The 15,889-nt window shown below is 48.1% G+C and overlaps 1 protein-coding gene and 1 long non-coding RNA gene across 2 annotated transcripts in view; both read left to right on the top strand.

Annotated features, from left to right (window-relative positions):
• Positions 1–15,889, top strand: part of LOC142047075 (uncharacterized) — a 381,985-nt gene that overhangs the window by 88,296 nt on the left and 277,800 nt on the right. The window lies entirely within an intron of this gene.
• The window catches only part of ERI3 (ERI1 exoribonuclease family member 3), a 149,258-nt gene that overhangs the window by 36,516 nt on the left and 96,853 nt on the right, over positions 1–15,889 (top strand). Inside the window, exon 4 of the mRNA XM_075067562.1 lies at positions 2,258–2,349. Within this exon, the coding sequence (XP_074923663.1) occupies positions 2,258–2,349 (92 nt within the window). The remainder of the gene's footprint in view (positions 1–2,257; positions 2,350–15,889) is intronic.

Here is a 15,889-nt window from a genome sequence, read left to right as displayed (position 1 = left end):
GCAGGTGTTGTGTATATTCAGTTTGTAATGGTGGCGTGCTGACTGTGCCCCGTAAGTGTCATCTTATGTGTCACATTCATTGCGACCCACGGTGATGTGCTGTAAGAGAAAAATCCATCCAGGATGGTGTCCCTCAGAATGAGGGTGAGGTTGAATGAGAATCTCATTCATATTCTTTTGTGGCTTATTTTCCTCTTTCTCGTCTGTGGAGGGCTCCTCCAGTGGTCTTGGGTTATTTCGAGCTTCTTAAAAGCTGACAGAATTCAAAGATAGGCAGCTCTCTACTGGAAGAAATTTTGATTAATAGGTCTGTCAAGCGATTAAAAATATTGCGATTATCGCGCTGTTAAACAATATATACCATGTATTTAATATTTTTGGATGTTTTCTACGTTTCAGACATATTGGGTTCAGTTACAACACAATAAAAGTGTACAGTGCTCACTTTATTTTTATTACAAATTTGCACTGTAAAAACAAAAGAAATAGTATTTTCAATTCCCCTATTGCAGTACTGTGAGCAATCTCTTTATCATGAAGCTGAATTTACAAATTGTTAAATTATGATAAAAAAAAACCCTGCATTTCAAAAATTAAAACTTTAGAGCCTTACAAGTCCACTTAGTCCTACTTCTTGTTCACTCAGTGTGCGCAGACAGACAAGTTTATTTACTATTTGCAGATAATGCTGCCTTCGTTATTGCATATGTCCCTGAAAGTGACAGCATGCGTTCTCATGCATTGTTGCAGCCAGTTGCAAGATTTATTTCCAGATGCACTAAAGATTCTATATCCCTTCATGCTTCAGAGGACGTGTCCATGCTGACACGGTCTGCTTTGGATAACGATCCAAGCAGTGTGGACTGACACGTGTTCATTTCATAATCTGAGTCAGATGCCCCAGCAGAAGTTGACTTTTTTTTTTTTGGGGTTCAGGTCTTAGATTTTCCATCAGAATGTTATCTTTTAAGACTTCTGAAGCAAACTCCCACCTCGTCCCTGCTCAGATTTTGTAAGGCACTTCAGATTCTTAACCCTGATCAAGTGCTGTAGGTATCTTTAGATTCACATTGGTACCTTCTTTGTGTTTTGTCAAATCTGCAGTGAATGTTCTTAAATGAACAACATGTGCTGGTTCATCATCCGAGACTGCTATACATGAAATATATGCAGAATGTGGATAAAACACGAGCAGGGACATACAATTCTCCCCCAAGGATTCAGTCAGAAATTTAATTTAACATTATTTTTTTAATGAGCGTCTCAGCATGGAAGCATGTCCTCTGGAATGGTGGCTGAAGTTGAGAGGCATACAAATCTTTAGTGCTTTTGCAAGTAATCTTTGTGACGCCAGCTACACAGTACTTGCGAACCCATTTTGCATTAGGTGACGTTGTAATTAAGAAGTGGGCAGCATTATCTCCTGTAAATGTGAACAAATTTGTTTCTCTTAGCGATTGACTGAACAAGAAGTAGGACTGAGTGGACTTATAGGCTCTAAAGTTTTACATTGTTTTGTTTTTGAGTGCGGTTATGTAACCAAAAAACCCTACATTTGTAAGTTGCACTTTCCTGACAAAGAGGTTGCACTACAGTACTTGTATGAGGTGAATTGAAAAATACTATTTCCTTTATAATTTTTACCGTGCAAATATTTATAATAAAAAATAATATAAAGTGAGCATTGTACACTTCATATTCTGTGTTGTGATTGAAACCAATCTATTTTAAAATGAAGAAAAACATCCAAAAATATTTGATAAATGTCACTTGGCATTCTGTTGCTTAACAGTGTGATTAAAACTGTGATTAATTGAGATTAACTTTTTAAATCGTGATTAACCTTTTTGAGTTAATCATGCGAATTAACTGCAATTAATTGACAGCCCTAAAATATAGTGTTACAGCTTATTTGATGAAGGGAAGGGAAAAATGGGAGGGAGGGCTAAGTAATATTTTAGCTGTATTGTCCCATAAACACTGTATGATTCCTATTCTTCTGTGAGCAGAGCCATTGTAGTGTCTGATAAGATCGTCTCTGCCCTGATCACCTGTTGTTTCCTGTTGGAAATCTTCCAAGGTCCAAACATGCTCTTGTTGAGATGATGTGAGTGGAGAAAGGGAGAGGGGGTGGGGGCTGCTGCTGGATAAGATCACAATTTTCTCCTTGTCTGATTGCGAGGAGCTTATCTGTGTTTAACTGTTGTGGCTCTTTCCTGTCTACAAAGTTCATCCTCTTTCCCTCTGTTCCTTTCAGAGGGTCGATGAGTGGATGGCGAAGGAAGGCCTCTTAGATCCTAGCGTCAAGTCGATTTTTGTAACCTGCGGAGACTGGGATTTGAAAGTAATGTGAGTATGGAAAGGGGAGCTGCCCAGGGCTTTGTTACTGCACGCTGTGGAATATGTTTCCTCCTCTCCCATTGCCTAGCTCTTGCTGGTGCAGTGGGATGATTCGTGTAACTTCACACAGGTTTTTGTTTGTTTGTTTGGGGAAGGAAAGAGCATGTTGATTATTTCCTCTTCTTGTTAATTCCCACATCTTAGTTCTGCTGTGTCCTTGGCTCAGTTCGAACCAACACCCACTTTAACGGTGTATTTCAGTTGATGCTGAAAAACCCGCACGTTCTCTCCATACCATCCCGATTCCGGCAGCATTCCCTGTCTGACTCCAAGCCCTAGCTGCTTACAGGTGTCGAGATGCCACCATGTGATCGTTGAGGGTCATGCATAATCAGAAGTGGTAATGGCAGGGGGAGTGGGAGGAAGATTGATCAAGGAGAAGGGCTTTGTACATGATCACTGGGTAGCGTAGCGAGTGAGTCTGACCCCACACCCCTTGAAGGGTTTGAACTGGGGGCTTTGGGATAGCTCCATTTTTATTCATTATCTCCTCTGAACTGGCAAGCGCGGTAGGATGTTCCTCCTGTTTCTATCCCTGCCCCTCTCCTGAGTGCGACCATGTGGCAGACTTCGAGGATAAATACCTGCCCCTTCCTGAAAACGATATTGCATTTACCACATAGTGCTGCATGCAGCCAGCACAGCCTCGGAATGAAGCGTGTTACCATTTCATGCAGGGAAGAAGGTTGGGGAGGAAGAGTTTACGTATGTAGGATGGTCATTGGCTCTGTGTCCTTGAACGAGGGGTGACCATTGGCTTGCTTTCATAGTCAAGGCCTTCTCTCTCTTCCTGGTGGACGTTAGCTGCTGAGCCATCACGTAAAAGAAGAATAAAACCCTGGGGTCCAAGGCTGGCCTCTTAGATTGGTGCGTGCAGTAACTGCAAGACTGGCTGGTCGGCGCTGCAAGCGGCCATGTAGGCGTCGATGTCGCCATTTGCATACCCAGATGTCGGTGCACCATGTTGCACACTGAGTTGGGCCTGCTATTTAAAAAGCAGCCCTCGCCGTCTAAGAAGGAAATGACCCAAAATGCAGTGTAGGCTACATAGTGTCACAGAGCCCTGAATTCACTGGGGCACCCGTCACCTCTCAGTGGCTTTTCCTTGTTTAAGTGCCTGGTAAAGGCTGCTGTTTTCATCACACCGATCAGGCGCAGGCTTGATATGTCCAGCACTGAACCGACATCTACAACTCGTTATTGGCATTGCTTGGTTTTCCGTTTCACATCCATTTCCCCTGATGTAAAGGTTAAATAAAATGCCTGCAACCCTGGAGAAGGCTCTATTTCCCAATCTGGTCTTGGGGTAGCTGCTGCTCGTTCTCTGCTCACGTTCTGGTTAGTGAGGTCTTGCGAAACGGGGACTGAAGTTGCAGCACAAGCCCTGCAGGGATGACAAATCTGCTGTCATCTAGACAAAATCATTGCTTGCTTGCCCTTGTGTCAACAGAGAGGTCTTTATCAAGACCATGCCTAGGGTTGACGTGGACACCTTTCCCTTATGTGTATTGCCGTGGAGGTTAATTTCCATGTAATTTTGTATTTAAACCTTTACAGGGGACCAGCACAAAGAGGGCGTCAGGGGTGTTGGCCAGTCATTTCTGATCTGTCCTCCCCTTGTGGCTCTTCTGTGCCTTACTGCTGTACTGAGTCAGGCTCCTGGTGTTAAAAGGGAGGGGTGCCCAGGTACGAGGCCAGTCCTTCTGTCTCTTTCATTGTGCATGTAACTGCTTGTCTAGGGGATGTGTGCAGCCTAGGTTAGCTTCTGTATTGAATAGGCTGCCTTCTAGGTTTGGTAGTCAGGAGCTGTATTTTGGGGGGAGGAGGTGGGGCTATGGTCTCTTTATTTTGGGGTTGCTGTTTTTTCTTCACAGTCCCAAACAGCGGTTCAGTGTCCCACATGTATCGTCTGGCCTCAAGTGTGAAATGCAGAATCTGCTCTGAGAATGCTACCCTTACCTCACCATGAAAACCCGTTCCCAGAGAGTGGTTATCGGTTGTTCACAGTCATGCTGGAAGGAATATCAAGTGAGGTCCCGCAGGAATCAGTTTTGGGTCTGGTTCTGTTCAATATTTTCATCAGTGATTTAGATCAGTGGTGGGCAACCTGCAGCCCTGCTGCTTCTCTGCTGCAGCCCTGTGGCCAGTTGCTTCCAGCAGCTCCCATTGGCTGGAAATGGTGAACCGTGGCCACTGGAAGCTGTGGAGGGCAGTGCCTGTGGACAGTCAATGTCAGCAAAATGTCTCTCAGCCCGCAATCAGATTATACTGATGGGCCGCAGGTTGCCCACCACTGATTTAGATGATGGCACATTGAGTACACTTATAAAGTTTGTGGACGATACCAAGCTGGGAGGGGCTGCAGGATAGGGGCTTGGAGGATAAGATTAAAATTCAAAATGATTTGGACAAACTGGAGAAATGACCTGAAGTAAACAGGATGAAATTCAATAGGGACAAATGCAAAGTACTCCACTTAGGAAGGAATAATCAGGTGCCCATACACAGAATGGGCAATGACTGCCTAGGAAGGATACTGCGGGAAGGGATCTGGGGGTCAGAGCGGATCACAAGGTAAATAGGAGTCAACAGTGTAACGCTGTTGCAAAAAAAGCAAACATCATTCTGGGCTGTATTAGCAGGAGTGTTGTAAGCAAGACACGAGAAGTAATCCTTCCGCTCTACTCTGTGCTGATTAGGGCTCAACTGGAGTATTGTGTCCAGTTCTGGGCACCACATTTCAGGAGATATGTGGACAAATTGGAGAGAGTCCACAGAGAAGAGCAACAAAAATGAGTAAATGTCTAGAAAACATGAGCTATGAGGGAAGACTGAAAAAATTCGATTTGTTTAGTCTTGAGAAGAGAAGACTGAGAGGACATGATAACAGCTTTCAAGTATGTGAAAAGTTGTTACAAGGAGGAGGAAGAAAAAATGTTTTTCTTAACCTCTGAGAACAGGGCAAGAAGCAATGGGTTTAAATTGTAGCCAGGGCGGTTTAGGTTGGACATTAGGAAAAACTTCCTAGCTCTCAGAGTGGTTAAGCACTGGAATAAATTGCTTAGGGAGGGTGTAGAATCTCCATCACTGGAAACTTTTAAGAGCAGGTTAGACAGACACCTGTCAGGGATGGTCTAGATAATTAGTCCTGCCATGAGTGCAGGGGGACTGGACTAGCCGAGCTCTCAAGGTCCCTGCCAGTTCTATGATTCTATCCTTGGCACCTAGAGTTGGATGAAGTTCCTTTTTATCCTCTTCCTGGCTCGTGTGTGTCATACGTGGGATAGAGGGACTTCGTACACAGCAGTCTCAATGACATGTGCACCCTACCTCACTTCTGCCATGGGCCTGCCATCAACTCATTGACCTGATTCCACTGGGTCGCTTCCTCCTCACATTAAAAAATGTAGTAGTCTGTGGAAGTAGTTCAGCTACAACCCCCTGAACAGAGCAGGGTGAATGATGTCTCTCCCCCCCTCCCCCAGCAGGGATCTGGGAGCTGCTCTGCGAGCGGGCCAGCCAGAGGTGCTGTGTTGCATGCTGGAGCTTGGAAGCTTAACTTTCCATTTGTGACTTGTCGTTGCCATCCAGTTGGAAAGGAAGACCCCACAAGGGTGCAGTGAGTGGAACAAGTGGTTCAGTTCTCTCTTGTCTGTTTGTTTTTTAACCGTTAAGTTAAGAATTTGATCTCTAAGCTTCTCTAGGGCAAAGTGGAAAGTGCATTTCATGTTTCCAAGCTCACAGAAACGGAGTCTGCCTTCAACCTGATAGTGAATAGCACATCACTCTGCTCTAGTGCTGATTGGACACAGTCCGGTGTAGGTCACATCCGATTAGCAGCATGCCACTGAATGGGGCTTGAGTGAGAACTCACTGCTGGCTCGGGCTTGTCTCATTTCCTGTTACTTTTATCCATCACCTTAAATGCCAGATCTCCCTCCTGAACTAATGAAGTTTGCATGTGTTTAGACACATTGCCAAATAGGGTTTAGCAAAGCAGAACAGAGCTATATCTCTTTTTAAACTGGAAAGGGTGAGCACTGCAACAGCGCTGTGTGGACAAAAAGATGCAGCTTCTGGGATTCAGCATATCTGGGAAACATTGCAAAGACTAGCTCGGTGGAGCCGTGAGGGATGCGCAATGTGTCACGGAGTCCCCGGGCGATGCTCTGGAACAGCTCCCCACAAAGCCAGTCAGGACTTTGGGGAGCCTCCTCTCCCTTGGAGCAGACTTGTTCAGGGCAAGAAGCTCACACGTCTTCACCTCCTGGGTCTCTCCTTGGAGCATTCAGCATCCTCTGCCCCTCCGTGGGCTTCCCACAGCGAGCCCACCCAGGCGGGGTCCTGGGGAAGCCACAGGGTTCTGCACCCCCACTTTGCAGTCAGACGTGACTCTCAGCCAGCAAAACAGAGGTTTATTCGATGACAGGAACAGGGTCTAAAACAGAGCTTGTAGATACAGCGAACCAGACCCCTCGGCCGGGTCCATTCTGGGGGACAGTGAGCCAGACCCCTAGGTCTGCACTTCACTCCTTATCCCCAGGTAGCTCCAGACTAACCAACCCCTCCAGCCCCTCCTCTCTGCTCAGCTCCTTTCCCGGGCCAGGAGGTCACCTGATCCCTTTGTCTCCAACACCTGCAGTTGGCACCTTTGCAGAGGAGGGGCCCAGGCCATCAGTTGCTAGGAGACAAGAGTGTCAGGCATTTAGGTGCACTGGCCCCTTCCTCTGCAGCAATCACACACCCTTATCCCACCACCTAGATACTTAAGAACTGCCTAGGGGACACTGAGGCACCAACACAGTATTTAGAGCAAACATTAAGAACTTTCCCAGTTCATCACACAGTGTGCTCCGGGAAGGGCTGCCCAATGCACCTGTATAAGTAACTGGCACTTCTCCGGATGGGGAAAGGTGGTGGCTACTTGTCCAAGTGTCAGTGGGGTGAAGGGCTTGATGCTTGAGTGCTCTTCAGAGATAATGTGGCAGCATTAACTAGTACTAAAGTCCTCTTGCATTCCAGGGAACACCAGTAAAATGAGGTCAGGTGCGTCTGAAAGACATGCTCAGCACAGTGAAGGGGCATGTGTTTGAGGCTATGCCCCCGTTTTCAAACTGTCTTCATGTTGGGGGAAATAGTAAAATATCTTCTTTTGGTGCATAGGCCTTTGATTACTCGTTTTCGTCTAGGATCTCTGACCCTGAATAGCCCCAAAGTGGCTTCTCACATCTCGCTGCCTAAGGATCACTTCAGCTCTCCGCTAAAACGTACCCGCTCTGGGGTGAAGCATGGCTGTGCTAGCAGACCTGCATGTGAGGGGGCATGAACTCGAATAAAGTGTTATTGAAACTCCAAGAGAAGTCGGAGCCATGTGGAACTTGGCCAGGATACGAGAACTAACCCCACTCGCTCTTGTGAAAACTGGGTCTCTAATAACAACAGAGTGTCAGGCCCTCTTCATCTTCCTTAGCACCTCCGGTAGCATCGTGCCCCTGGCAGTATGCCTGTCTCCTTTAGGAGAAGAACGCACCTACTGAGTCATTAACTCCATTTCTCGCAGCATCGCTTCCTTGCTTATGAAATCTGCAGAGGTCCTAGCCAGAGGCTGGCGTGGTTTCCAACCCTGCTTCTCCTTTTATCAGGCTTCCTGTTTTAATACTAAGTTCCACTTCTATAACACCTTTCATCTGAGATTCTCAAGTGCAAACACCTTGAGACCATCTCTGCCCAATAGAGGCAAGCTCCAGCCTTTTTACCCAGCTTTCTCCTGCTATGCAATGTTCTCATTTCCCATTGATCCTGGTTCAATCATGCTAAGTCAGCAGCAGGAATGTTTAATGCTGCCCTATGGAAGAATTGTTAGGGAACAAGATTGTGCTTCACACCTCCTTGGGCTGGAGGAGATCTGTGGCGTTACTGGGTTTGGGCTATCTTGTCTTTAGGGTCAGAGGATGATGGAGGGGAGGGGGCGCTAAGGAAGATGGGTACCCAGAGACTGTATCTCTTTGGCTGGACCCATACTGCAGTAGCTATATGCGTTCCTCCCTGCCACAGGGTATAGGTACTGTCGGATGGTGGGCAAGCAAACAGGCTGAATAGTGGTGACTGTGGGTAGAAGTGGGCAAGGCTGATGCTTCAGTGCAGTGGGATGGGTATACAAGTAAGGTAGAAAAGCCAGAAGTAGGCTGTGGATAGCCTGCCAAACCCAGTGGAGAGCCCTGATGCAGGGGGAATTCCTCTGTATTAAGGCAGTACCCTGTGACTGGCTAGAGAAACTCCAGTCTGTGGCAGGGGAGGTGGAAGTCCTGCTGCCTGGGGCTTTGACACCTGTCATTGGCTTGGATCCTCCAGGTGACATGAGATTGCTTGGCTCCAGTGGGCTTTTCTTGTGGAGTGGAGCTTGTTTGGAGTGCCCCAGATCTCAGGGGTGTTCTGTTCAATCTGCCGCCTCCTGCCGGCCATGTGAATCACAAGAACCTAGATGTGGAGGAAGGTCCAGCAACTTCTGAGCTGGGCTGTGGAGGTTCTTCAGGGCTGATAAGGATGCCCAGCCCTGCAATAACCATCTGGGATGGGTCGTAAACCATCAATGCATGTGGCAGAATAGGAGAGGCTCCCTTGCTTTTCCTAGGTGAATTAGATTTCTAGCAGAGACAGAGTGCCAAGCTCGAAAGGGGGCTGGAAAATGAGAAGCTGATCCTATCTTTGTATTTGGATCGACTGCTGATGAGCACGAACCAGGCTGGAGAGGGAGAGACAGCTGTTCTCTTCCCCATCTCTCCCCTTCCCTCTTGTTAAGATGCAATTTCTTTAATGAGGAAAACCTCTTGAGTGGGAAGATCACCTTTCTGAAGGCTTGTCCTGACAAGGCAATTCAAGCCGACAGTCACACATCAGCTTCAACAAATACAAGTCACTCATTATAAAACCTCTTCTCTTCCCCCCCCCCCCCCCCCCCCAAAAAAAACCTCTCTGTCCCCAGACAAGGAAATGAATCATACTCCTGCTCTTGAATACAGCATGACAGTAGTGGCTCTAATGAGAGAGGGCCATTCATTCTGGGTGTAAAGTTCCCTGTGTCGTCACAGAAATGTTATTAATTAAAGAAGCGCTACTTGATGCAGAAGATGAAAGGGGCACCAGACCTGCCAAGCTAAAACACACGAGTGAGGATACAGCCTTGTTAGGCACACAGGTCCTGAGGCCTGTGTGTGTGCAACAAGAGAATTCCTTTAGCCTGTTGCAAGGAGTGACTTTAAGAGTTGAAAAGCTGCAGGGCCGTGCTCAGAGCTGGTATAAGCAGGTTCAGTCCTTGGCCCAGGTTCAGCAGTGTTGCACCTGAGATGTAACCTGCATCAGTGATTCAGTGATAAAACTTACACTGAGGTAGCATTTGATGGCACATGTAACATACATCTTGAGGGGCCAAAAAATGGGGAGCAGCTTATGGGTGTGTTGGGATTTCAGTGGAAATAGAAGATGCTTGACACTTAGCTGAGTTGAGCTCTTGTTTCGTAAGCTCTTTGGGGAAGGAGATTTGGGTTAGCATGTTTTCCCTCTTTTAAAACACTGTCTTATCTGTCTGCATATATGGACCCCATCACCCTCCTAAGCCTTTATGGGTTTATCCTTTAACTTCCATCTGGCCTAGAGAAGTATTATCCCCCTTTCATAACTAGGGAAGTGAGAACAGTGAGATTAAGTCCCATGCCCAAGGTCATTTCCACAGTGGCAGAGCTAGGAATTGAACCCACTCTCCTGAGTCCCAGTCCAGTGGCTTAACCACAAGACCATCCGTCTAAGCCTGTGCATGGTTACAGGATTACATAAAAATAACAAGCGCCATCAGATCCATGAACGTACCGGACTATCATTGGCAGAGGTGTTGCTAACTGTATGTCCTCCAGAGCAAAGATGCTATTGTAATGCTTTCTGTGGCAGATCCAAGGGAGCGAATTCATTTCTTCGCAGAAAATGACTTGTGCAGAAGTTTTTTATTTTGTTAAGTCAGTGGTAAAAGGCAAATGCTCTCTTTCTAATACAGTGATAAAACATAGTGAAGTGGCTTGAAATGTTTATAGCCCTTGGTGCATGTCTTAGGATGCACATTAGTGAACTCTTAGCAGGGAATTATACCATTGCTTTTTTATTTTACTGTTTTAATTCTTCTTTTGTGAGTTATGCTGGCAAGTCAGCTGCACATGAAGAGCAAATCAGGCCTCGTTAGAATGACAGAGGCCTATGCAGCAGGCTCAAGGGGAGGAATGCTTTTGCTCTTTCAAATCTGGGACCTTAGTGGTTCAGTGGGTTGGCACTTCCTAGCCTTCTCCGCTAGAGGCTTGAGGTAAAGTCCATCTTTGGTCATGAGTGAAATTGAATTGATAGCGTTAATATACCCCTTATATATGACAGTAGCCAGGATGGGCCAGGCAGTCTTTGCTTGGGGGAGTGGTATTGTAGGCCACAGTTCAAGTGCATTGACAGGACCGTGCATGGGAACCCTGCAGAAAACCTTCTTGCTTTCTCTGCTGTTAGCCATGTTTCAGTCTGAGCTCAGAAGGGGCCTGGGCCTTGGATAGCTTGGAGTGTGGCAGGGCGGAGGTGAGGTGCATCAGAGGTGTGTATTGGGAGCCCAAGACTGGACTAGTGGAGAGGGGAGAGCCTGCAGGTTGGGAATACAGCCGCATCCGCTGAGATTGAGATGCATTGGCAGGGCTAAGTAGGAAAAGCTCGTCAAGGCGTCTTCCCACATGCTCGGTTCTAGCAATTGTGGTGAGTCCCTCACTGTTAATTCACCAGCAGCACTGGCTAAACTCACTTCTCTGACTGTAACAGAACTGGTGTATTTTAAAAACAAAATGAACTGAAGTCACTTTTGTGAAGTAAGTTCTGCATTTTTTCTTTTAAGATTCCCCCCCGTATTTATTTCAAATGTCTCACAGTCTTGGTCCTCATTATCCCTTTGCAGGGGTTGCCTCTGGTGGCCATCTTCTGTTTCTAGTTCTGTTTGAGATCTGATGGTTCCAGGAGGAGTCCTGTGATGTGTAACTTTTCCTGAATTCCTTTTGGGGAAAGGCTGGTAATGAAACGGTTTCTGTAGGACTTACCTTGCCCAGGACTGTATACGTCGGCGTTGCTCGTCTTCAGCACGCACAGGGTAAGAGCCCTGTTCCTGGTTCTGACATCGTTGGGGAGGTGCTGGTTGAAAACATAGTGAACTTTGATGCAAATCCAACTCAATAGGGTGTGGATTCTGCTGTTTGGGAATCAGGAGCATAGAGCGAGGAGCTAGAAAAGTGAAGATGATATTGTAGGCAATAGAGAAATGCTGGAAAAATGGTGTAATGTGGGGAGGAGTGAGAGAGAGAATACTGTTCATATCTGGGAGTGAAGCAGTGAACCACCACTGGAATGGCTCGCCAAGGGGTGTGGCGGTTCTGCACCACTGGGTGTCTTTACATGGAGATTGGAGGCCTTGCTGAAAGAGATGCTCTAGTTCAACCACTAGTTATTGGGCTTGAAGCATTCGCTTGTGTGATAAGGAAGAACCATTCCCTCCACTGCGGGAATCCCTGGGTGAAATTCTGTGGCCCTTGCCATGCAGAAAGACTCACTCAGTGGTGACTTCTGGTTTAAAAATCTATGAATCTGAGATACGGAGAAACGGTAAAAAGCCGATTAATGTGAGAGGGAGAGGAGGGCTGGCATGCTTCTGTACTACTGGATTCCTGTTACTAGAGGGGCACCTCTTCCATCCACATTTCTTCAGCACAGTGCCCCCTTCTTCCCCCCTCCCAGGTCATCTGAAGTGCTTGGTATCATGAAGACCACAGGCACTGAACGCCTTTAGGGGCTTGGGCAATTTTGTCCATTGGAGTGTGTGTGAAAGCTACAGTAGGTGCGTGATTGTGAGGAGCATGCTACTGTGAGGAATCCGATTGTCTGGCTTGGGACAGCCGCATCATCTTAGACTGCTTTAATGCGTCAACTTTGTACTCTGGGAGCCCCAACTCACTCTTCTTCCAAGCCTAAGCAAACCAGTTGTGTATTGGCACTGCCTTCCCAACAGCTTGAGTGGAAATCGCTTCTCTGGGTTGGGAGCCTCCAGAATGTAAAGTACTTCTAACCTGGCAGCTCTGGGCTCCCATGTCACCAACTCCACTCTCACCATGCGGTTGTTGAGGTCTAATATAACTCGCAACTCGTATGTTAGCTTGGCAGTATTTTCTCCTTGTTGTCACTGCTGTTGGAAGCCATTTCTCCAGATGGGTTCAGTGCTCTCAAGTCTTTTTCCTCTTCGGTCTCCTTGATGGCAAAGACTGATTGAGTCACCTTGAGTCCATCTCAGTGTTTTCCTTACAGGGCATTCTCTAGTGCCATGCCCCACAGCCTTCCGCCATTTCCTGAGGAGTGGGGGCATGGGCTCTGCGGTTCCAGCCCTGAAGGGAGCTGGACCTCAGTGATAGCCTTCAGAGTAACTAGCATGATCCATTCTGACGGGTAGTCGCTATTCCACTGGCATGGCCGTGGCACCAGCCTCTTGCAGTGCTGAGTCGAGCTCTCCAAAGCCAGAATCTTACGTTCCGGGATCATCCGTGATAGACTTGAAGAGGCAGATTGAGACACCTAGAGCAAACGGAGGAGAGAAGTGAGATGGGAGAGAATGGAGGAGGGAAGGAAGAGGGATATGGAATAGCATCGGGGGATGTGGGGAAAGCTCACCTAACTCTAGTTAGCATTATCGGCCTCTCTTTGGACGCTAAAATTCCTCTGGCCTTTGGCTTTCTCCTCCCTTCTCTTCGTAGCTCCCTCGTTCTTAGGTGCTGATTTCCTTTCCTTCTCCAGCTTCCTCCAGGTAACCTCCAACTTTGCTGCATTGACTCCGCTGTCTGCACGTTGGACTATAGAGTCTGCTGAGGCAGTACTGCAGTTAGTCTGTAAATTGGCCAATAGGTCCTTAGGCACAGGGTGAAGATGGCTTCCCGTTCTCATGTATGTCCTCTTCAGTCTGCACGCTGGGGGGCTGGGGTGAAGCTGCCATGGCCTCTCCTCTGTGGTAGTGTGCTGCGCTCCCAGCTCTGAAGAGAGCTGTTACATTTTATGGGCCATTTAGCTTCCCAGTGGTGATCCTAATTCTTCACAGCATACATGTGCCATTGCTTGGTTATTAAAAAGACCCCTCAAAGGGAGCTGCCCTCTGAGCTAGTGCTCTTCCATGCCGTTAATTATGGGAGGGTTTTGCTTGTACCGTGAGGTTTAATATCTCCAAACTCTCTCTGTGCTAGGAGGATGAATTAATACCCATCTCTCCTTGCTGCTATAGAGAATGACCCTTGTGCTTTGTCTCTGTGCAGAGTGGGAGGAAGACTGTTCCTATCCGGTGTAATACAAACCTTGAATTGCTCAAAAGCAAATCCACGAGCTTTCTGTGTGGAGATCAAGAGAGCTCTGAGGGCTAGCTGGCCAGGTGTCTCTCTTTCATCTGGCTACGCTTCTGTTGTGTGACACATCAGGTGCCAGAATAGCTTCTGTTCCTTAGGGGCCTGAGCAGGCTCCACATTTACTGGGAAAGGGTGATTACCTTTGACTGACAAGTTAGCCAAAGGAAGGATCACACCTGTTACATAGCAGGTACGAGATGGATGGAGGCAGTTAAGGGAAGTTCTCAGCATGTCAGTGTGATGTGTGCACGATAGCAGGGGAAACAAATCATTAGGCTATATATTTCAGGTGTGGGGAAGCTACCAAGGTCCCCTGCATTGTGAAATGCCAAGTGAAATGTTTCCATCATGTGGAATGCAGCGGTGTGACCTAGCTGGTGAGGCCCGTCTGAAGAAATGCACAGCACTTGGCTGGGGTGAATGGATCAGTGCGTGCACACGCACTGAGGTTGTGTGAGATTTCGTCACAGGGTTATTGTGCTGACAGAGAACAGTCTCACGGCACAGCCACATTAAAAGAAATTAGAGCTTAATAGGAGAGCGTGACGTCATCAATAGCTAAAGTTCCCTGTGGTGGCTGTGGGCTGGAAGCGCATGAAGGGTTTAAGGAGATCTAACCCTGTCAGGCTTATGGTGGGTTTGGGTAAGGGGGAAATTCCCATCTCTGTGGCCAGGGTGTCAGAAGACTGACTTGCCACTTCTGAGATGTTCCCTTAGAACCCGATGGGCTCTGTTATAGAGCCCAGAGGAGCAGAGAGTCTCCGGGTGCCTGACAGTCCCTTTTCGCTGCTGATACTCTCTTGCAGGCAGCCTCGGGCTGCCTGTCTCTTTGTTAAGAGAGTGACAGTGGTGTGACACTGTGAAAATAATTACTAACAAATCAGGGTGCTGACTGCAAACAGCTCGCCGTCTTCAGAGGCATGTCAGAGAGCATTAGACAGTACTGCAAGAGCTGCACAGCGGCTCGGGTGCTTGCGCTCAATGCGGGGCTTGGGAGAGAGTGCTCAGACCTTTCCCCCACCAGCCCGACCCTCTCTCATTCTCCCCATCCATCGCTTCTCCCTTCGTCTCCCCTGCCTGTGGAGGGGTAAGCCTGCTAATTGTGCAGCCCACTTGGGAGAGGCCAGGGCGATACAACCAGGCTTGCGGGCTCAGTGACCCGGCAGAGTGCAAGGGGAGGCTGCTGGCAGGAAGCTCAGGCAGAGGTGTGCTGGCTCTGTCTGGTGCCCAGAATACAAGCGCCCTGTTATCACATATGTAGCGGCTGGCTGGCTGTGTAAGAGCTCCCTGTGCAGCTGGGGCGGTGTCAGTCTGCGCTCCAAGAACTGCGTCTCTTCCTGTCCGCTCCCCCTGGTGCTCCCAATAACACGGGGCAGGGATTCCTCTTCCCACAAATTTGTGTGCCCCTTTGGTCCAGGTCCCTACCCTGCTGAGCTTACAGTCTAGGCAAGACAACATACAGGAGGGAGTGTGTGCACACGCGCCGGCTCTAGTCAGTGGGCGTGACTGACTGGGTATGTTTGGCAATGGGCTGTGGATTCTCCAGGAGTGGAGGAAAGGGGCGTGTTTGAATTCTGCTCTGCTATCTCCTGGTGATGCAAGGCATATAAGGTGAGAGCTGAGAGCAGAGGGGGTTGGTTAGTGGGGAAAGAAGAGCTGAAGGGAGTGAGGGAGAGGTATAGGAGACCCGGATTTGGGGCTGGTTTCTGGCTTCGTGGCCGAGCAGGGGTTAGGAGTGTTGCAGAGGCTTTGCACTGTTCCACAGTGATCTGAAAGGTGAGCAACAGAGGAAAAGGCAGGGCCCTGGCGGACCCCTGCAGGACAAGGGCAGGGACCAAGCGGCTTCTTCAAAGGCAGCATTGCCAGTGGTCGGCAGGAGAGGGCAGAAGTTCAGGGTAGAGAGAGTTTCTCAGATACTAAGGCCATGGTGACTCTCACACAGAGTGGGTGAGAGGGATCAGGATGGAGGCCCGTAGCTTTAGCCACCACTGAGTACTTCTGAGGTCCATCTCAGGGGTGGAGTGGATGAAGCTGGGCTGGGGGGGTTT

This window comes from Chelonoidis abingdonii, chromosome 7 (genome assembly GCF_003597395.2).
Source record: "Chelonoidis abingdonii isolate Lonesome George chromosome 7, CheloAbing_2.0, whole genome shotgun sequence".
NCBI classification, from domain to species: domain Eukaryota; kingdom Metazoa; phylum Chordata; order Testudines; family Testudinidae; genus Chelonoidis; species Chelonoidis abingdonii.
This window is presented reverse-complemented; position numbering and strand designations above follow the sequence as displayed.